This window comes from Bufo bufo, chromosome 2, assembly GCF_905171765.1.
Source record: "Bufo bufo chromosome 2, aBufBuf1.1, whole genome shotgun sequence".
Taxonomy (NCBI): Eukaryota; Metazoa; Chordata; class Amphibia; order Anura; family Bufonidae; genus Bufo; species Bufo bufo.
Genome location: NC_053390.1, coordinates 254,338,269 through 254,361,615, shown reverse-complemented (window position 1 = coordinate 254,361,615; position 23,347 = coordinate 254,338,269). Strand labels below are relative to the sequence as shown.

At 44.7% G+C, this 23,347-nt stretch overlaps 1 protein-coding gene across 6 annotated transcripts in view; it reads right to left on the bottom strand.

The window, feature by feature from the left end:
- Positions 1 to 2,391: 2,391 nt before the first annotated feature.
- Positions 2,392 to 23,347, bottom strand: part of CABIN1 (calcineurin binding protein 1) — a 196,786-nt gene continuing 175,830 nt past the window's right edge. For 5 of the 6 annotated variants that reach the window (XM_040416393.1, XM_040416397.1, XM_040416395.1 and 2 more), the window contains exons 34-37: positions 6,254 to 6,500; positions 5,944 to 6,096; positions 3,222 to 3,442; positions 2,392 to 3,083 (exon numbers count right to left, since the gene is read on the bottom strand). In XM_040416393.1, coding sequence (XP_040272327.1) covers positions 2,940 to 3,083; positions 3,222 to 3,442; positions 5,944 to 6,096; positions 6,254 to 6,500 — 765 coding nt within the window. In that variant the 3' untranslated portion in view covers positions 2,392 to 2,939. The remainder of the gene's footprint in view (positions 3,084 to 3,221; positions 3,443 to 5,943; positions 6,097 to 6,253; positions 6,501 to 23,347) is intronic. The other variant, XM_040416396.1, reaches the window with a different exon arrangement.

Here is a 23,347-nt window from a genome sequence, read left to right as displayed (position 1 = left end):
TCCGACTCAGACGCCAGCAAGGTGGAGGTGGAGTACTGGTTTGGGCTGGTATCATCAAAGATGAGCTTGTGGGGCCTTTTCGGGTTGAGGATGGAGTCAAGCTCACCTCCCAGTCCTACTGCCAGTTTCTGGAAGACACCTTCTTCAAGCAGTGGTACAGGAAGAAGTCTGCATCCTTCAAGAAAAACATGATTTTCATGCAGGACAATGCTCCATCACACGCGTCCAAGTACTCCACAGCGTGGCTGGCAAGAAAGGGTATAAAAGAATAAAATCTAATGACATGGCCTCCTTGTTCACCTGATCTGAACCCCATTGAGAACCTGTGGTCCATCATCAAATGTGAGATTTACAAGGAGGGAAAACAGTACACCTCTCTGAACAGTGTCTGGGAGGCTGTGGTTGCTGCTGCACGCTATGTTGATGGTGAACAGATCAAAACACTGACAGAATCCATGGATGGCAGGCTTTTGAGTGTCCTTGCAAAGAAAGGTGGCTATATTGGTCACTGATTTGTTTTTGTTTTGTTTTTGAATGTCAGAAATGTATATTTGTGAATGTTGAGATGTTATATTGGTTTCACTGGTAAAAATAAATAATTGAAATGGGTATATATTTGTTTTTTGTTAAGTTGCCTAATAATTATGCACAGTAATAGTCACCTGCACACACAGATATCCCCCTAAAATAGCTAAAACTAAAAACAAACTAAAAACTACTTCCAAAAATATTCAGCTTTGATATTAATGAGTTTTTTGGGTTCATTTAGAACATGGTTGTTGTTCAATAATAAAATTAATCCTCAAAAATACAACTTGCCTAATAATTCTGCACTCCCTGTAGCAACACAACAATAATATGCTCTATAGTAACTGAACATCACTTGAAAATCCTCATGGTCAGCACATATTTCCTATCAGACTGTACGGTGGGTTTACACTCAATTGTGTGTGCAATTTGACTTTGAAGGCAGAGAGTGGTCACACCAAATATTTATACAATTTAGATTCCTCCTTTGTTCATTCACTTTGCATTTTGTTAATTAATAAAAAATAAACTATTAACACTCATATTTTGGAAAGAATTCTTAGTTTGCAGCATTTTTCCACACCTGCCTAAAACTTCTTCTCAATGCTATATACACACAGGCAGTATATATACTCTGTCTATACGGGAATAAAGTGGGTCCCACAAATATTTGGACAGCGACAGAATTTTTATAATTTAGCTTCTGTACACTACTACAATTGATTTCAAGTAAAAGCCTTAGCAATAAGTGACTGAAGTGTAGACTTTCAGCTTTCATTCAATATTGCATTAAAGGGATTGTTGGAAATTTTGATATTGATGACCTATCCTCAACAATATCAGATTGGTGGGGGACAGACTCCTGGCACCCTTCCGATCAGCTGTCTGCATAGTTATTGGCTGCAGCAGCGTCAAACTGGAAGTTTACATGGAGGGACCTGAGACAAGCAGCAGAAAGTTGATGAGCCGGGACCCAATGCCAGGGATCAGGTAAGTATGATCACCAATGAGGGTCATGCCAGTCTCAGTGGTGTGAAAATAAGTGCACAACCCCTTTAAAGTAGTCAAATTAACTGCAAGGAATTTGCATCCAAGTATTAAAAATAACCTTTATATTTTTATTATGTTAGTCCCATTAGTTCTGAGCCAGTGAAACTGGAAGTAATGCCTAAACAGTTAAAGGGGATGTCCGAGACTTTTAAAAAAATTTAGCAAGAGCAGGAACCTGTATAAAATAGACAGAAAATGACTCACCCTTTATATGTGCTGCTGCGCCAGGCTCTGCTGGTCTTGGAGTGATTACGTGCCATACATCTTTCATATGACTGCTGCAGCCAGTCACCAGCCTTAGCAGTCACATGCTGTTCAGGCACCCTTTCATGATGGAAGTGACGTCACTGCTGCAGGACCAGTGTGGACAACCCCTTTTTAATGCAATATTTTTGTTAAACCCCTTGAAGTAAAGCCTGAAGTCTACATGTCAATCATATCTTGACTGCTTTGTTTCAAATCTATCCTGTTGGTATACAGAGGCTAAACCTATGAAAATTGTATGGACTCGGCTGTATATATCTACTGCTCCAGATATACATACAGTATATATGAAAGATTTGAAACATTGGTAGAATACAGGCCTGTTTATACTGGGCAATAATCTTTATGATTCGCATGTTGCTGTACATAAACGAAATGTAATGTGCCGCATGGTCAAGGACCACTTCTGCTTAGCAGTATGGCTACCCAACGATGATGTTCTTCATAAACAGAACCCTCAATAAAGCAATGCCGTCTGCAGAATTTGCATCCCCTGCAGTACACCCAGTCCACTTTTAGAGGTGATGCTGAAGCCAGAAAATACTCATGAAAATTATAATAGTTTTATTTTTTTCTTTCTTTTCTTTTTTTGCAAAAATGTGCAATGTTTATGTTCTTATTTGGAACCCCGTTATTTATCTCAAATGTCATTTCATATACACGTCTCTTTAATTTTATAAACATCACAATCTGTATTACAAAAAATATGGACCTTAAAAGAAGGCAAAGCCTGTGAGCTCTCGCAACCCCACCAATACAAAAGTCCCATTTTCAGCACCAAGGGTGGAGCTGCAAAACACTCAAATACAGTTTTTTTTCCAACATCAGCTGTAAACCTCAAACCTTAATTCGCTCTGTTGTATCCGCCACTTGACCTTTTGGGTCTAATGTAAAGTTTTCAGTGACCCCACCCTGCTGCCCAATCCACAGTCACGTGGGTCAGTATATAGAACTGGCATACTGTAAAACAATGGTTTGGCTACTGGCAGCAAAAGCAATCCGCATGCTAAGAGCTGTAGCATGCAAGCACAATCTGGCGGGAGTCAGATGCAGAATTTGCAGTTGGCAGATGGTGAGAAGCTACTGCTGTAGAATCTTCATATGTCCATGTAGTCATCATCCTCATCTGTGTCACTTTCAAGGGATGACTCTTGGCTTGAGATGTCTAGGATCTCAAGAGCTGGCTGGCACAGAGTCTCCTTCTTGACATTGGCAGCAGACTGTGAAGATAGGATAACAGACTGTGAAAGAAAAGAGAAATGAGGTGAAGCTACCGAGTAAATTGCTTCCTACCTTCAACGCTGACACCAATCTCCTAAAACTGGATGATAGACAATAGCTATCCATAAATCCATACGTTCTTACTCGAGAGTCCTCACCTTTAGTTTCTGTTTGGTTTCTTCAGAGATACTGCCTTTAGGAGAGAGGAGGGTTGGAGTTGGAGGTGTTACTGTGATCTCTGGGGGGAATTTGGTAACACTTGAGGAGGGAATGAAGAGCTTTGGCACATGTGGGTGGACCTTTGACTTGTTTCGTGCACCATCCGCTTTGCTGGGCTGGACACTTGGTTCTGGAGGTGGTGGAGGTCTGGAGCTGCAAGCTAAAATCAAGAAAAGGTATAGACTACTTAGAAAGAAAGAGCAGGAGAGGAACAGAATGACTCTTCTGACAAGCATATAGCAACAGAACAATAATATGCTCTATAGTAACTGAACATCCTCATGGTCAGCACATATTTCCTATCAGACAGTACGGTGGGTTTACACTCAATTGTGTGTGCAATCTGACTCCTTTTCATCACATGTACCACTGACCCTGTAGTAATGTGCTGTGTGACTAAATAACATGCAGCATTACCCCAGATCTCCATGAGTATTCCTTGTGGTATTTGGCTTTGAGGCTCTACCACATGATATATATGAAGACTGATATTTCCTTCGCCAGTCTTGATCTACTTTGCGACGGATTGAAATATGCCTAATTTATCTCTGGCTCTCTGAGTCCCAAAAAGTTTAATTATAGATATGAACTATAATTTACACCAGTTCCTGCCATCACTCCAACCTTAAAGTGAAATTGCACAAAAATGTAAAAAAAAAAAAAAGGTTTAAAAAAATGAAGGATTCATAAATCTGTCAGAAATACAGCACTCAAACCACACCCAGAAGAGCGCACAGGACCAGATCATGACGAGAGCGATGAAAAACAATAAATGCAGTGGACTAAGTAAAGTGATGTAAACAAGCTGAATTTACCTCAAAACAGGGTACAGTAATAAATTCCCCCTGTATATTGTTACAACCGCCAGCACTGTTATGTAACTACAACTCCCTGCACACTTGCTCTCATGTAGTCGAAATTCCCATACAAGTGAAGGCACCATGCCGGGAGTTGTAGTTTCACAACAGCTGGAGGATGCAGACCCCTGATTTTGGATAACACCTGATGGTAACTGACTTTTTTAAAGGGGTTGTTTATATTCTGGGTGTCTTTTGGCAAACTTCCACCTCGTGGTTGGACCTTTGGAGGGAAACGTACTAACCAGCTCCCTGTCGCTGGGTCCCGGCTCCCACTGCAGTGCTCATGTCCCCATCCAGTTTGATACAGCTGCAGCCCATGAATGGCTGCAGCGGTGACCTGCCCCTCCCATGTGTCATCTCTGCAGCAGTGTCAAACCAGATGTTGCCAGCGGGGATCTGGGTGCTGCAGCGGCGGCAGGGGAGCGAATCAGCCGGGACCCTGCGTCAGTGAGCAACTATGTATGCTTCCCTCTGCAGGTCTGGCCACAAGGGGGAGGGAAGACCCGCAGAAAATAAACCAACCCCTTTAATGCTGCACAGTTGTGTTAACACTGTATATACTGTATACTTATGGATCTGTTATGTGTCATATTATGAATGTGCTTCTTATACACTGGTTTCAGTTATACACACTGGTGGTCATCTACTATACTGAAATACGGCTAAATTAGGCGTATTTTAGGTGCAGATGTCAGCGCAATGGTTAGTTGCACCGCTATCTGCGACTTCACCTCACTTACACCAGCTATAAAATTTGTGGGCGGGGACGTTACATTTAGAACTGGCGCTGGATGCGCTGAAGTTAAGGAGAGGACCTCTTCATGACTTTGGCGGATCCACCGCCAGTGCAGGGCCTTTATCAAGAACGGCATCTAAAACGCCGGTCTTAATAAACGTGCCCCATTGTATTTTTATAATGTTGCTCAACTGATATAGTTAATTGCTGTAATCATTTTATAGTTATATACTGCGCATGTGCCTTACTTGAGAAAGGCTCACATGGTAGCAGAAACCATGTAAGGGTGGATAAAGAATCATTTATATAGAGTGCTGCCTTTGGGTACTTGCACACATTGCGGATTACATGTGGTACTTCTGCGTGGATTTAGGTTGGAAAAACAGCTGTGTAATAAAGTACCAGCAAAGGGTAATGAGATTTGATAAATTTCACGTACACTATGCTTTTTTCCTTAGGTGCAGAAATTGACCTGTCGTGCGGATTTTCAAATCCACAGCATGTCAATTGTTTGTGCGATTCCACACCTGCAATGGGGTTCCTAATATAAAACAGAAAAACCACACAAAAATCCTCAACAAAAACCTCACAAAAATTGTGACAAACAGTATGGATTTATGTGTGTTTTTTGGTGCACATTTTAAAGTCACCCTTTATCTCCATGATACTGCTGGACTATGGACTATGGATCCGAATATTCTCAGGCGTGCACTTGATACATTTAGCTGCGTTCCAGCTACAATTTGGAAAGCTTGGATGCCATTGAGAGGTGGAACACAAAAAATTTCAGAACTCTCTAGAGGATTTTTACTGCCATTTATTGCACAAACCACACAATGTTTTCTATACAGGATTTGAAAAAAAAACCCACATCTGCTTTCTTGCAAAAACAGCATTACACCTGTCCATGGGTTGTGTCTGGCATCACCGAAGGAAACTGCACTGAGCTGCAATGCCACAAATAACCTGGACAAGTGTGGAACGGTTTTTAAAAGAAAGCAGCCCTGTTTTCTAACCCTGAACAGTGAACTTCCCATTTAGGAGTGGCCATTTATTCTGGATTACCTGTTTCAGAGAGGCTGGAACCAGCAAAACTCGGCACTGCTTCTGGCTGCCAATGGGAAGAGTCTGAAGCGGTGGCAACTGTTGTGGGTTTAGTTGGTTGGCATAAACGTGGCTCCTGATGAGGAAATGATGCGTCGCCAATGTGCTCTTCTTCTGCACAATAAGGTTATCAATAAGCAGAATTATGCGAATAGACAGGGAAAGGAAAGAAGTAGAGACTGCAGATATTCTAGGCACAATGTAACGGAGACATTGATGGCATAACAAGGACAAATTAAATCCAATAGCTCCCGCTATATGGGTAACTCACCACGGTTAACTTGTGACGTGGTAAAGCACACCCTGGGCCCCCGACTAGTCTCTGGTGGTGAGGACGATGATGAAACGGGTGGCGTGTACTTAATTTTGAATTGATGCTCAGATAACCGCAACACGTTCTCAGAGCTGAATGTGGCCAGATTGAGAGGGGTTAGCTGCACTGAGACAGCAGGCAAAGACAACGCAATCTCACGGGGGTCCTTTGTACTTTTTGGGGTGCTGGGTGTGTCTGAAGGTTGCTGTAAAAGAAAAAGGGCCAAATATTAGTGGATAATTACCAAAAAGAGATGAAAACCTTTTTTTTGTGGTCAGTTCCATCATTTTAATAATGACACTTCACAAGACATGAATATACCAAACATTAAAGGGGTTGTCCCACAAAAAATACTTTACATTTTCAAAGCACCTGGATCTCAACACTTTTGTAATTGCCTGTAATTAAAAATTTAGTATAGCCACTGAGCTATTCAATAAATTGTATCTGTATAGCGCCACCTGCTGTTCTTTTCCTTAACCTCTTCTAGACCGGGCCATTTACCCCCTTCCTGACCAGGCCTAATTTAGCAAATCTGACATGTGTCAGTTTATGTGGCAATAACTTTGGAACACTTTTACTTATCCAAGCCATTCAGAGATTGTTTTCTCGTGACACATTGCACTTTATGTTATTGGTAAATTTGAGTCAATATGTTTTACCTTTATTTATAAAAAAAATCCAAAAAGGTAACAAACATTTGAAAAAATTCACTGTTTTCTAAATTTGAATCTCTCTGCTTTTAAGGGTCCATTCACATGTCCGCAATTCTGTTCCGCATTTCGCGGAACGGAATTGCGGACCCATTCATTTCTATGGGGCCGCACGATGTGCTGCCCGGATCCGCACTTCTGGGTCCGCATTTCTGTTCCCGAAAAAAATAGAACATGTCCTATTCTTGTCCACAATTGCGGACAAGACTAGGCATACTCTATTATAGTGTCCGCAAAATGCGGAACGCACATTGCCGGTGTCCGTGTTTTGCGGATCCACAAAACACACACGGAAGTGTGAATGGACCCGAAGACAGATAGTGATGCCTCATAAAATATTCATTAATTAACATTACCCATATGTCTACTTTATGGACCTGGAGTGCAGTGTGCCCAAGGCTGCTCAACACGCCAACAAGAAAGCAGGGACATTGGAACCACTGGGTGTCCCTGCATGGATGAGCCCTGCCACATGCACGCTGCACTCCATGTAACTAAGACAATTCAGTCCCGTGTTCCCTGATGATTGTTGGGGCTGCTAAAATCCAATGAAACGCGTTGGGACACTTTTCTTCATCTCGTGCTTCTCAGGAGACAGCATACCTCTCTGTGTAGAAACACACATCAACTTAGACCTTGGCTCCCAGTCCAGTTTAAAGATACCCCTTCGGGGGCTTCTGTATATGTTTGCGTTGCTAGCATATTTCTTTTTGGTTCTGGTGTTTTTTTTGTTTTTGTTTTTTTGTTTGTTCGTTTTGTTTGGGGGTTCATTACACTAAGGGATTTTCTATGCTTGTCCCTTTTGTGTATTTTTATACCTACCTAGCAAAGTTTTAATATGATACTGCCCCCCTTTAAATGCTACCAAATATGTCTCTTAATTTTTTTTCTTCTATTTTTACCATTTTTTAAATAACGGATTTGGGGGGAAACTTTTTTTTTTCATTTTCTTTTTCAAAATACTTCATTTTTTTATTTTACACTTTGTGTACTCCATAAGCGCATACAAGACCTCTGGGGGACATTTAACTTCATTTTATTTTTTAACTATTGACTTCTCCTGTAACTAGGGCTGACATAGTAGCCCCAGTTACAGGGGAAATACATACCCCAGAGACGCTGTATAGCCTCAGTGCAGGGCTAATCGAGGCCTATGGAAGACCCGACAGCTCCTGCACTCACCCGGCCCGGGACAGGAAGTGGCAGATCGCTTCCTCAGCTGTGTATACAGCGATGTAGAAGGTAGGGACACACAGGAACTGTCCCTGCCTTCTCTCTGGGGTGCCTTGCTGTCACTGACAGCGGGCCCACCACTCGGCAGCTGCACGATTAGCGTAAAGCTGCCATCGCTGAAAGGACGTTCCAGAACGTCCATTCAGAGATTAACCCGACCGCCCAGGATGTTTATAGTCAACTAGCAGAAGGACCCGGCTTCGCGTGGGTATATTTAATCTATTTAATTTTATGTTTCCGTGTGTCGTAAAAAGATATCAACAGTTTCCCCCATAACAGTGACCTCTACAGTACCCACCCCTTTAACAATGACTTCCACAGTTCCCGCCCCTTTAACAGTGACCTTTACAGTGCCTGCCCCTTTAACAGTGACCTCCACAATGGCCGCCCCTTTAACATTGACCTTCACAGCGCCCGCACCTTTAACAATGACCACCCCTTTAACAGTGAACTTCATAGTGGCTGCCCCTTTAACAGTGACCTCCACAGCAGCTGCCCCTTTAACAGTGACCTCCACAGCAGCTGCCCCGTTAATAGCGCCCCCTGCCCCCTTAACTGTGACTCCCATAGCGCCCTGCCCCTTTTTTTTTTAAACTTGTTTTATTAACGATTAACCATTCAGGTATGAATCAAGTAGGATAATCCACAGTAGTTTCCCACGCAGGGGACTAATATGACATGATACAAGCACAGAGTTAGGCCTCATGCACACAACCGTTTTTTTTTTTAAGGTCCGCAAAAACGGGGTCCGTGATCCGTGACCGTTTTTTTGTCCGTGGGTCTTCCTTGATTTTTGGAGGATCCACGGACATGAAAAAAATGTCGTTTTGGTGTCCGCCTGGCCGTGCGGAGCCAAACGGATCCGTCCTGACTTACAATGCAAGTCAATGTGGACGGATCCGTTTGACACAATATGGTGCAATTGCAAACGGATCCGTCCCCCATTGACTTTCAATGTAAAGTCAGGAGTTAATATACCATGGGAGTTTTCTCCAATCCGATGGTATATTTTAACTTGAAGCGTCCCCATCACCATGGGAACGCCTCTATGTTAGAATATACCATCGGATTTGAGTTAGATCGTGAAACTCATATCCAACAGTATATTCTAACACAGAGGGGTTCCCATGGTGATGGGGACGCTTCAAGTTAGAATATACTAAGAACTCTGTACATGACTGCCCCCTGCTGCCTGGCAGCACCCGATCTCTTACAGGGGGCTGTGATACGCACAATTAACCTCTCAGGTGCCGCACCTAAAGGGTTAATTGTGCGTATCATAGTCCCCTGTAAGAGACCAGGGGCTGCCAGGCAGCAGGGGGAAGACCCCCCTCCCTCCCTCTATTGTATTATTTTCATTGGTGGCACAGTGTGCGGCCCCCCCCCCCTCCCTCTATTGTATTATTTTCATTGGTGGCACAGTGTCCGGTCCCCCCTCCCTCCCTCTATTGTATTATTTTCATTGGTGGCAAAGTGTGCGGCCTCCCCTCTCCCCCCCGATCATTGGTGGCAGCGGAGAGTTCTGATCGGAGTCCCAGTTTAATCGCTAGGGCTCCGATCGGTAACCATGGCAACCAGGACGCTACTGCAGTCCTGGTTGCCATGGTTACTTAGCATTATTAGAAGCATCATACTTACCTGCTGCGCTGTCTGTGACCAGCCGGGAGCTCCTCCTACTGGTAAGTGACAGGTCTGTGCGGCGCATTGCTTAATGATCTGTCATTTACCAGTAGGAGGAGCTCCCGGCCGGTCACAGACAGCGCAGCAGGTAAGTATGATGCTTCTAATATTGCTAAGTAACCATGGCAACCAGGACTGCAGTAGCGTCCTGGTTGCTATGGTTACCGATCGGAGCCCCAGCGATTAAACTGGGACTCCGATCAGAACTCTCCGCTGCCACAAATGATCGGGGGGGCCGCACACTGTGCCACCAATGAAAATAATACAATAGAGGGAGGGAGGGGGGCCGCACACTGTGCCACCAATGAAAATAATACAATAGAGGGAGGGAGGGGGGGCCGCACTGGCCACCAATGAAATTAAAACTGGGGAGGGAGGGGGGTCTGCCCCCTGCTGCCTGGCAGCCCCTGATCTCTTATAGGGGTATATGATATGCACAATTAACCCTTTAGGTGCAGCATCTGGGGGGTTAATTGTGCGGATCACAGCCCCCTGTAAGAGATCGGGTGTTGCCAGGCAGCAGGGGGCAGTCATGTACACAGTTCGTAGTATATTCTAACTAGAAGCGTCCCCATCACTATGGGAACGCCTCTGTGTTAGAATATACTGTCGGATATGAGTTTTCACGAAGTGAAAACACAGCTCTGAAAAAGCTTTTATGCAGACGGATCTTCGGATCAGTCTGTATGAAAGTAACCTACGGCCACGGATCATGGACACGGATGCCAATCTTGTGTGCATCTGTGTTCTTTCACAGACCCATTGACTTGAATGGGTCCGTGAACCGTTGTCAGTCAAAAAAAATAGGACAGGTCTTATTTTTTTGACTGACAGGAAACACGGATCACGGATGCGGCTGCAAAACGGTGCATTTTCTGATTTTTCCACGGACCCATTGAAAGTCAATGGGTCAGCGAAAAAAAACGGAAAATTGCACAACGGCCACGGATGCACACAACTGTCGTGTGCATGAGGCCTTATGCAAGATACAGGGCATACAATTTGAGTCAAAATAAACCATGTGGAAGAGTGCTGAGAATGGGAGCGTACAGCTTCATGCAGTGATAAGAAACTAATCACATCTCCTCTAACCCAAACTTGGATTTTCAATCGCTGAGTACATATGTGAATTTTGCAATGTTAATGTGGAAGAACACCACTCTCCCCAAACTTTCTGGAATTTTTGCGGACACTTCCTGTGTTTAAAGACCATGTTTTCCATGGACACTACGTGATTAACAACGGACTTCCACTGACCCAGAGACGGTGGTCTGTCTCCCATCCATCGGAGCGCAATAGCCTTCCGAGCTAGGAATAATGCTTCCCCTAAAAATATTCTGCTGTGATGGGACCACGACTCCTAATCCAGCACACCAAGTATACACAGTTTGGGGCAGAGAGGGATCGCGACAGGGACCATTGTAGATAGCACCCCCAGGACCGAAGTCCAGAAGCGGCGGATATAGCTGCATTCCCAAAACATATGCCAAAAGTCGGCACTATCTGTCGAGCATCTGTGATACCTACTATGGGAGATCCTTCCCATCTTATGTAGCCTGGTTGGAGTGAGGTAGCTCCTATTCAGAATAAACATCTGAATCAGTCTATTATTAATAGAGGGTGAAACCCTGGTCGGAGTAAGGAGCGCCTCACTCCAATCATCTTCCGTCAGGGAGGGTATGGACAGCTTCCATTTGTTCTCAATGGCAAGGGGGTTCATTGTCATACGGTTGCATAGCAGATGGGTGTACAGGACGGAGATAATCCCTCTCGGGCCCTGCGATCTCATCACGCCTAACAAAGGGTATTTTGAGATAACCCTCCCCGACACTCTTAGCTGAGCCAGCAGGGAGTGTCTCAATTGCAGGTATCTGAAAAACATATTGCGAGGCACACCAAATTTGTCCTGAATCTGCGAGAAGGAGCGTAAATGCCCACCCTCATACAGATCTTCCAGTGTGCAGACCCCATGGAGCTTCCACATATCAGCCCCATCCACTAGACTCATATGAGCGAACATGGGATTATCCCACAAGGGGACGGCATCAGGCAGATCCTTATATGAATGTAGTTTAGAAGCCTGCCACACTTGATGTGCCAGCCTGTGTAGGGGGAGCAAACGACCGCGAGGGCAGTTTGAATTCTCCAGGACTGGCCAAAGAGTACCCAGACGCAAGTATTCCTGTAGAAAATACTCAGCATTAGGCAAATCAGCCGATGATACCCAAGACCTCAGGAACTTAAGCTGACCAGCCAAAAAGTAGAGAAATAAGTCCGGGAGAGAGGCACCCCCTTGCGTCTTAGGCCTCTGAAGCACAGCCAAGGATAGTTTCCTTCTAGCTCCACCCTACACAAACGAGGCAATCATGGCATCAACAGGATCAAAGAAGCCTTTAGATATAAGCATAAGCTAGAATGTATAGGCCCTTGGGAAGTAATATCATTTTAACTAGATTCAGTCTTCCCATAATGGAAAGGGGGAGGGATCTTCACGACTTGAATTTGTCTACAAAGAGAGCCACCAGGGGTTCAATGTTTAAACTGTATGATAGTTGCGCATTTCTAGTGATTACTATCCCTAAGTACTTAAAACGATCCACCACAGGTAGGTTGTGGTAGTGGGGCAGCAAAGTGTGATCCCAGAGAGGCATAATAGCTGATTTGGTCCAGTTTATGCGCAACCCCGAGAATCTACCAAACTGTTCAATAATCTTGATTGCTCTAGGGAGCGATGCCTCGGGGTCAGACATAAATAGAAGCAAATCGTCCGCATAAAGTCCTATTTTATCTATCCTGCAACCCATGAAGATACCCATATATATCTGATCCTGTCTTATTCTTAGAGCTAGATGTTCTATAGCTACTGCGAATAGCAGAGGCGACAAAGGGCAGCCCTGCCTCGTGCCCCTATTCAGTGGGAAGGAGCCGGAGTGATGACCATTTATTAATATATCTGCCCTCAGTTGTTTGTATAATAGCTCAACCCACCTGATGAATTTCGGACCAAAGCCAAAGCTCTTCAACACGGTAAGCAGAAATGTCCACTCAATCGAATCGAAGGCCTTGGCGGTGTCCAAGGAAGCCATAGCCCAATGCTCACCCTCAGCCACCCCTATCTGTGCAATCACCTGGGCTCTCCTGATGTTATCAGAGGTGGACCTGCCCGGCATGAAGCCCGATTGATCACTGTGCACTACTGAAGTGACCACTCTATTAAGAAGAGTTGCTAGAACTCTGGTGAGAATCGTATAAATCTAGATTCAAAAGGGATTGAAAAATCAAAAAAGGCAGCACTTCTACGTCAGGTTCCCCGCATGGGTGCTCTCATCCTACAGATTCACCCAATCTATAAAACGAAATAAATATATCAAGAAAAGGCTGGGCACTCACTATATCTGGAGTAAGTGGTACTTTATTAATCCATCCATAAAATCTTAAATATATATGTGTGACAAGTCTGGCCAGACTAAAAAGTGATAAATAATAAATAAATATGCAATGTACAATACAATAGTGAAGTTAAAAGTGTAGGTTCTCCAGTAAAACCAGATCTTTGAGGATGAATATAGTTCTCGATCCAATATGCAAAAATTTCACCTAAATATTTTATAAAATTTGTGGAAATAATCGCATATAATTGCCGCGACAATAAATGTTCGTAAATAATTTTGAATTCGTCTATGCGGTTTGTGCAATATCCATCAACAAATCGAGACTGTGTGGTGATTAAACCAGATCCCCCACTACTGCTTACTCACGTGAGTATCGACTTCACCAGAGGTTAGTAGTATACGATTCTTTATAGTTTCTACTGGGATATCGAGGGCGTCTCGACTATAGTGTTCTTAATCGTCCGCTTTTGGCGAATATAGCTTTGTCTCACTGGCGCCAGTGGCTTCTTTGAGTATTTCCGGTTCTCCGACTGGCACAGGCTTGTACGATCTGATTGCGTTTTTTTCTCTCTCAGAATGTTCGTAACTGTAAATGCCAGTGGTCTTTATGTTAAGCAGGAGGAGCCAAACCAAACGCGTTTCGGGGCTCTAAGTGGCCCCTTCCTCAGTGGTTAAACTGTCCTCCATAATCAGTGTCCTTATATAGGGGATTTGTAACATACAAAACATACAATGGATCCAGCTTCCATCAAACAATGTGATGGATTTGACCTGGATCGAGCATTACTGATTTCTTTCATATAATTTCCATAATTACACTTTTCCTCATAAATTTTCATCAGGCATATTGAACAAGTACCCTAAATTGTATTGCACCAAAAAACTCAAAATATCCTAAAAAACTCAAAATATCCTAAAAAACGCATATGCGATATTAATGCGTTTTCCATAAAAACATCTACAACATAACCAAAACATAAATAACATATATAAATCTCTACATATATAAAATATGTTAAAATACACTATAAAAATACGTATATTGAGTCCTTCATGTCAACGAAAAAATGTATATTGACAAGGGCTTATATTATACAACAGTGAGAATATTATCACTGTTGGAAAACCCTTGTTATATGATGGAGTGTTTAAAAACTAAAAGCTGATACAAAAACATAAAAAATCTACAAAATGTAAGGCATTCTTTGTTGGCTTGGAGACAGACTCTTATTCTCCCCAAATAACACCACATCTGTTGTGATATAAATTTTACTTTCTGATGCCCTTCAGGGAAAATGATTGATCACTGTGCACTACTGAAGTGACCACTCTATTAAGACGAGTTGCTAGAACTCTGGTGAGAATCTTATAAGTTAGATTCAAAAGGGAAATAGGACGGCATGATCCGCATTCCAGCGGGTCTTTATCGGGCTTCAGAATAACCACAATTGTGGCGTCATACATAGAGTCCGACAAACATCCACGGGTATGAGCAGTCTTATATAATTTGTGAAGTTGCGGGCCTAATATGTCAGTGTATATGGAGTATACCTCTATTGGGATGCCATCCGGGCCAGGGGCCTTCCCAGCAGGGAGGTCCGTGATTGTTAGTTTAATCTCATCCAAAGTGATATCATCCTCCAAGACACCTATCTAGATCACTCAAGAAGGTATTCCTCCATCTCGCGCGCGATGTAGGTCACAACGGAATCAAATAGATCTGTGTAAAACCTCTCAAAGCATTCTAGGATACCATCTGCTGACTCCTTCATTATCCCATCAGGGCCCCTAATTCTGATAACTGGGGGGGAGCTTGCCAGCCTGATTATCCATCTCAAAAGACTGCTGTTTGAGAAAGAATGATTTGTGGTTACTTTTTTCTGACAGATGCATCATGTATAGCCTGCCCCTGTTAAGCCATTCTAGTCTATTCGTCTCAGTTGGGGAGGATGTGAAAGCATTTTCTGCCTCCTTGCATCTAGTGTGTAGTTCCACCTCTTTGCGCTGCGTGTCTTTCTTGATGAAGGATATTGATGATTTGAGACAACCTCTCAGATACGCCTTCATCGTTTCCCATAACAGCAAGCCATCTGTGTCAATATCCTGCACCTCCAAAAACATTAGCAACTGATCAGGAACCCTGTCGTTGATGGTAAAAAGAGATAACCAGAAGGGGTGGATGCGCATCTTTCTTCCCTGTCTAGCAACATCAGGGAGTTTAAGCTCGGCCAATATCGGGGCGTGGTCCGATGGACCCTGGGGCCCATAACTCACATCATTAAGATCGGTGTAGACCAGAGCATTCCCTAGAATATAATCAATCCGGGAAAGAGCTCCCCTGGATGGGGTGAAGCATGAGTATTCCTGTAGGAGTGGATGTCTGATCCTCCACAAATCCAGCCACCCCATCTCAGCAGCCACTCTGGAAAGAACAGTGTCAGGAGGAGAATCATCATTCCCCCTAGTATCCCCGCAAAATCTATCCATCTCACAATGCATAACCACATTAAAATCGCCCATGCAAAGCAGTCTAACATTAGGGTATTGCGCGACAAATCCAATCACAGTTTGCAGTAGGGAGATAGAAGCAGGCGGCGGATTATATACATTAATCACTACGTAGGGGGTACAGTTGATATGCACATATAGGAAAATATATTGGCCCTCTGGATCAGTAACCAATTGATGCACCTCCCATCTAAGGGCTCTTTCACACTTGCGTTCTTGTCTTCCGGCATAGAGTTCCGTCGTCGGGGCTCTATGCCGGAAGAATCCTGATCAGGATTATCCTAATGCATTCTGAATGGAGAGAAATCCGTTCAGGATGCATCAGGATGTCTTCAGTTCCGGAACGGAACGTTTTTTGGCCGGAGAAAATACTGCAGCATGCTGCGCTTTTTGCTCCGGCCAAAAATCCTGAACACTTGCCGCAAGGCCGGATCCGGAATTAATGCCCAGTGAAAGGCATTAATCCGGATCCAGCCTTAAGCTAAACGTCGTTTCGGCGCATTGCCGGATCCGACGTTTAGCTTTTTCTGAATGGTTACCATGGCTGCCAGGACGCTAAAGTCCTGGCAGCCATGGTAAAGTGTAGTGGGGAGCATGGATGACGTGATCGCACGGACACGTCATCCATGCGCATGGGGCGCTCTGACGTCATTCTGGAGCGCCCCGGGAGCCACACGGACTGTAAGTATACTGCTCCTCCACTCCCCACTACTACTATGGTAGCCAGGACTTTAATAGCGTCCTGGCTGCCATAGTAACACTGAACGCATTTTGAAAACGGATCCGCCTTCAAATGCTTTCAGTTCACTTGCGTTTTTCCGGATCCGGCGTGTAATTCCGGCAAATAGAGTACACGCCGGATCCGGACAACACAAGTGTGAAAGAGTCCTAAGACTACTATGAACCATAATAGCAACCCCCCTAGAGTGTAAGCTTCCAAATGCGTTAGCTAAGTATTGAACCCAGGGTTTTTTAAGTCTGCTCCCGGTCTCTGGCGTCAGGTGGGTCTCCTGTAGGCCGATAATGTGAGGGTTAAAGGAACGAATGTGTGAGAATACCGCAATCCTTTTCTTTGGGTCCCCCAATCCCCTTACATTCCATGACAAGACTTTCATGGAGGCCATTTCAGGTTTATCTCTGATCTTATAGGATGTCTTCCTACTCTTTCCACTGGAGAGAAGCGAACCATTACTAGATACCACTGCCCTGTCATTCCTCTATCTAACCCTGCTAGAAGAGAAATCCATACCTGAAAAAAACAAATCCTAAAGGAACATAACTTAGTGCGTTTAAGTAACAAGGTAAGTATATGGTCGTTGGAATCTGATCCAACTAGTATATGGGCCCATATTTTGGGGACCTGCATAGTGCAATTAGATGGAGTACCTATGCAGGTAGTGCTCCCACCCCAACTTATTATGAGCAACATACAACATGTGTTCGCATATGGTGCATGCCTTGTCACTATAAGGTGAGATAAGCTATAACATAACTCCCACATGAATGAAATCTGCAGCTAACGAATAGCGAGTCCCATATCTGAAGGCACAGTAACAAGTGGGTGATATAACGATCAGTAAGTCACCAAACAGCAGGAACACTTGCGCAATGTACGCATCCAGTGCATCAGTGTAGTCCTGAACGTCGCGATTTTCTGGAGACCCAATCTTCCGCTTCTTTGGGGTCAGCGAAGAATATGGTTTTCTCACCATCCACAACTCGCAGGCGGGCTGCATATGCCATAGAATACTGCAAATTCAGGTCCCGTAGGCGCCGCCTGACAGACAAATATGGCTCTCTTCTTTTGTAGATCGGCTGAGAAATCCGGAAATAAAGAGATTGTCGCATTTTCATGCTTGATTACTTGCTTGATCCTCGCTTGGCTAAGGATGAGATCTCTGTCCTTCCAATTTAATTATCTTGCAAGGAGAGGCCTCGGTGGATCTCCGGGAGGAGGGGATTTGGCGCCCTTTCTATGGCGTATGTGTTGGAAAATGGCGCTTCTGGGAATAGTGCTTTGAACCAAAGCTCGAGGAAAGTGGCAGGATCCCGACCCTCTGCTTTTTCCGGAAGACCCAGGATTCGGACGTTGTTTCGTCTGGCTCTGTTCTTCAGATCATCACACTTCTGATGTCACTGATTCACAGAGTGCTCTAGATCTTGTATCTTTCCCACCAAGGACCTGGTCAGGTCTTCAAGTGAGGATACCCTGTCCTCAGTGTTCTTGACACGGTCTCTAAGCAGCTGAACATCATGCCGAAGCAGGTCCAGGTCCACCCTCACCAACTCAATCTTGCGGGTAAGCGATGTCTGGCAGGAGGATATCGCCGACATAAGCTGTATATAGGCTGTCTTCAGGGTGAACTCCGGTTCCTCTGGGCTCTCTGCTTCCATTTACTGCGCTGCCTGACCGCGGGTGACCGCCGCGCGCGATGGTGAAGAATTGTATTGTTATTATTCATATTGCCTCCTGTGCTGACTTTATTCATTTTTCCCATTACATTATACACTGCTCTTTCCATGGTTACGACCACCCTGCAATCCATCAGTGGTGGTCGTGCTTGCACAGTATAGTTAAAAGTAGCGACCTCTCTGGTGGCAGGGACCACAGCTATAGGCTGGTGCTTTTTCCTATAGCGTGCAAACACGGTCACCGATGCTGGGTTGCGGGTGGTCGTAACCATGGAAACAAACAGTGTATAATGTGATGGAAAAATGAAAGTCAACAAAGGGAGGCAATATGGACAATCACAATACATTAGTAAGTGTCTTGTATTAACTTTCTCTGCATGATAAATGCCATTTACTGAAGTGAGACAACCCCTTTAATTCTCAGTTTTTTTTTTTTTTTTAACTGAGGTGGTCGCACGTGCTCAGTTTAAATCTTCAACTGTTACCAGCTGTATCTTCTGTTAGAAGGTGTGGCAGTTACAGGGAAACAGCTGCAGCAGAAAGGACATGACTCCTGAGCTATAATTGGAAAAGAGCTGCAGCAGAAAGGACAAGCCCCCTGAGCTGTCAGCCTGAAATCTAGCAGAACTGGAGCAATGAATGGGGGGGATGGGTCTCTGGATTCATGTGACATACAGGTCTGGTTCTAGCTTTGTTAGAAGAAAGATGATCATGTACTATATTAGGTCTGATTCTCACTTGTTACATCAGTTTACATCTGTATTATAATCTCCTCTGTTTTAAACTGCTTACAATATAGATGTATCCTTATGGTGGCGCTGGTGAGTACGTTTAGCACAACGTACAATTACATAAGGCTCTGGACAAGCTATGACATATGCATATATATAGCAGAATGACAGCTATACACATGCACACTCATCTGTCCCATTTCTGAGCCTCTGCGCTCACTTCGGTGACTCACTCTCCCAGCTAGAACTGTCTCCACAGCAGTCACTGTTCCCAGCTGGCAAAGTGCCAGCTGTCTGGGCATCACTGGGAAAAAAAAACAAGAGAAAAAAAGGAGAAAAGCTTTCCCCCTTCATTATATCCCTCTGTGGTGTTGAGATAGGTTTCCAATGCTAAGGGAAAAAGAGTGGGCTGCCACAGAGGACCATGAGCCCCCGTATAAGACAGAGGGCACCATGGCAACAGGGATATAGTAAGAAATGGTAGTCACAGATCCCCTTGGCACATACTATACGCTGTGCATGAGTGAGGAGGGGCGGATGATAACACAGAACGCAGGTCCCCAGAGTCCATCACAGAGAGAGGCGAACCTGTACTGTAATCTACCTGTATACTGCCGGGAGGGAGAACACACAGCATCCAATGTGTTATACCGCTGCTAGGTCACAATTAATGGATTAATGGGATTCCTCCCATTAGAAGCATGGCGGTAACTGGGAGTTTGCTGTGACTCAAACCTTGCGCTCCTGTAATTCGCCCACTGGCCCCTGGTATTGCCCATACGGCACAGGTAGGTTTAGCGTTAGGTCCCGAGCTACTTGAGAAACCTTGGCGCGGTGCTCGGGCTCAGACATGTCCTCCACAGTAGGATATGTTGGTTAATCTCTCAATTTTACAGAGAGGTGCAGAGTGCACCTGTCTTTGTAAAGGTTATTGTTATTTTGTTTTATTGTTGATCACATCCACACATTTGCTATCCTGTGTAGGATGTCTATTGTGGTACTTGTGGTTCGCTGCGGGCATCCTCCATTGTATGTATTTTTGCTGGGGATTGCCATTAGCAGCGGACCACAAGTGCAGGATCTGCCCCCCTCCCCGGTATAGATGCACCACTGCATATGGGGTTGAGCACTTCCTGCTTTTCATCACCACGCCAATTTGTAGTTTATCATAGAATTGTTTGGCGGTGTAAAAACTCCTAGTCTGAATGTGCCTTTATTTCCATCTACAGGCAGCATTCTGGTGCACATGTGAGGCCCGGGCTATATCAGCCAGTCTTGGGTAGGGCTCAGAGCTCTCTGCCTCCTCCCATTGTAAGCATGGTCACATGCTGGAGGTTACTGGAGATTGCTTTGTGTCGGACCTTGCGCACCTGTAATTCGCCCACTGGCTCCTGATATTGCCCATACAGCACAGGTAGGTTTAGCGTTAGGTCCCGAGCTACTTGAGAAACCTTGGCGCGGTGCTCGGGCTCAGACATGTCCTCCACAGTAGGATATGTTGGCTAATCTCTCCGGTATAGATGCACCACTGCATATGGGGTTGAGCACTTCCTGCTTTTCATTACCACGCCAATTTGTAGTTTATTAATGGGATTATTGCCTGAAGTAAGCAGGAAATCCAGTTCTTTTCTGTTAAAGGGTTTCTATCACTTGGTATGACATAATTAGCTGTCAGACACTAGCGATCCGCTAGTGTCTGCTCTGGCCAACCATCCTACTATAATCACTTGTGGGGCAGCGGTTTTGCTAAAAAACTAACTTTAATAAATATGCTAATGAGCCTCTAGGTGCTATGTGGGCGTCATTAGCACCTAGAGGCTCCGTCTACCTTCATACACAGCCGCCGCCCAGCGCGTCCCTCCAGCCCGCCCATGTCCTCCTCCGTGTGACGCGGCGGCCGAATTCTCGCGCATGCGCCGTGCGCGGCTGTATTCGGCGCATTTGAGATGTGAGCTCGGAGCGGTCAGACATTCAATGCGCATGCGCCGAATACATCCGCGCATGCGCATTGAATGTCTGACCGCTCCGAGCTCAGACATCTCAAATGCGCCGAATACAGCCGCGCACGGCGCATGCGCGAGAATTCGTCCGCCGCGTCACACGGAGGAGGACATGGGCGGGCGGAACGGACGCGCTGGGCGGCGGCTGTGTATGAAGGTAGACGGAGCCTCTAGGTGCTAATGACGCCCACATAGCACCTAGAGGCTCATTAGCATATTTATAAAAGTTAGTTTTTTAGCAAAACCGCTGCCCCACAAGTGATTATAGTAGGATGGTTGGCCAGAGCAGACACTAGCAGATCGCTAGTGTCTGACAGCTAATTATGTCATACCAAGTGATAGAAACCCTTTAAGCGATTTTATTCTTTACATCTGTTTTTGGGCTACCATTACAGCACCCACAGCAGTCAGCACCCAGCTTTCCTGAATGGCAAACCTTCCCGATTATGTTATTATTCATGCTCTACAACTGTACTCCTCTGTAACTAGACTTTTCAAGGAATCCAACCATCCTGTAAAATTGCCCCTACTGGTTGTCACCCAGCTTTCCTAGAAACGGATAATTCAGAAATGGGCGATTCTTAATTTTTTTTTATCACCACCTGAGAGTAGGGAACTACTTGAAGACCTAAAATTCCTGGTGAGTTTTAGGGGGCGCGCTCTCTAACCCATCCATTTATTAAAGTAAACTTGGAGAAAGTGACTTTGGGAAGAATATTAAATGTCTTGGTGTGGGGGTCCCATTATTTACACTGAACTGATGCCATGCTTGATGTTCTGCCTATACAAACATATGGGCAGCAGAAAAAACTACATTGTGTTTCCATCCTAGCAATGGTAAGTACAGGGTGGCCCGCAAAAAAGTAGCTCGCCTCCATCGATAGTATGGCGAGATGAACAAGAAAGTGGATTGTTGTTTTTTTTTAAAACCCACAAGTCTCAAAAGATGCTGAAAGTGGTCCCCATTCAGGACTTTGCATCTTTGGGCACGTTGGATTATGCTGGCTGGTACGGCTAGTGATGCTGCGGATGGTGTTTGTGAGGTTCATCCAGGGGATGTGGATTGTTAGAGGACACTTTCTGGTTTACATTTCCCCACAGATAAAAATGTCATGTGGACGAACGTGGTGGCCATAACCCCTTGCCAGCGAGTTCCCAGAGGTGCGGCAAGTTGCCCCATCTTATTGGAAAAAAGCAGGACCTTTTTACTTCTGCAGCATCACAAGCAGTATCAACCAGCATAATCCGAAGTGCCCAAAGATGCAGAGACGTGAATAGGAACCACTTTCAGCATCTTTTGTGACTTGTGGGTAATTAAAAAAAGAACAATCCACTTGCTTGTTTTTCTTGTCTTACAATAGCTGTAGGCGGGCTACTTTTTCGCGGGCCACCCGGTATAACAGCGCTATGATCTGAAAGATACTACAGTGCCAATGTCTCTTTATATTCACAGCCCTGACGTAAGAGAGCCTATGCACACAGTCACATCACAGCTGCCTTTGGTACAGAGCCATAACCGGGCTGCCACAGAGGACCAGGAGCCCTCTACTGTACCTCTAATCTCATACGTGGACGTACATTGTGGTCTGGTCCATCAGATTGTGCTTCTAGGGGAGACTATATCTGACCCGGAGAGAGTCCCATGGAGCCACACAGTTTTTTTTAAGTCACTGCACAATGTGGGCAGGAGTATGCCTATTTCACTACCTAGCAAGCTATGTTTTACAAAAATATACAAACGTGAATGTGGCCCGATACTGGACCGCAGCTGTAGAAAGGTAGACAGCATTTGTTTAGTTATCACAATTTGTGGGCTCATATTTCTGCAGCCATTTCAGACCCGTATCATCAGTCAGGAAATGGTAAATCTATCAGTAGCTCTACAAATGGCGTTCTCAGAGCAGACCACAAGCCACAGAAGATTCAAGAGCATATCCTGTTTGTAGGGAAGGTTTCGCCTAGACAGTGAAATGAGTCGCTTATGCTCTCATCTCTTTGTCACATGCCATGTGTCACCCTCAGACTCTGCGGCTTGGCTTATACTATAGGTTTATAACCTTTACTTTCAGAACTGCACAGGTAAAACCAGCAACTGGCTGGTGACACTGAAACAATCTACGTATCCTTCATTACAATGTACAGTAGGATCTGTCTCTAGATCTCAGCAGGGTTCACTGATATTTGAGCAGGATTATACGGAACTAGCAATAAAGCTGTTGTGTGAAAAATACAACAGGCTCTAGAAAACGGTGTCCCCTGGAGGCCACCACTCGGTCCCCTGGAGGCCACCACTCGGTCCCCTGGAGGCCCATTGTGCAAAAAGTCAATGGGCTCTTGTGAGTTATTTCTTTCATTTTTCATGAAGCATTAATATACAAAACGT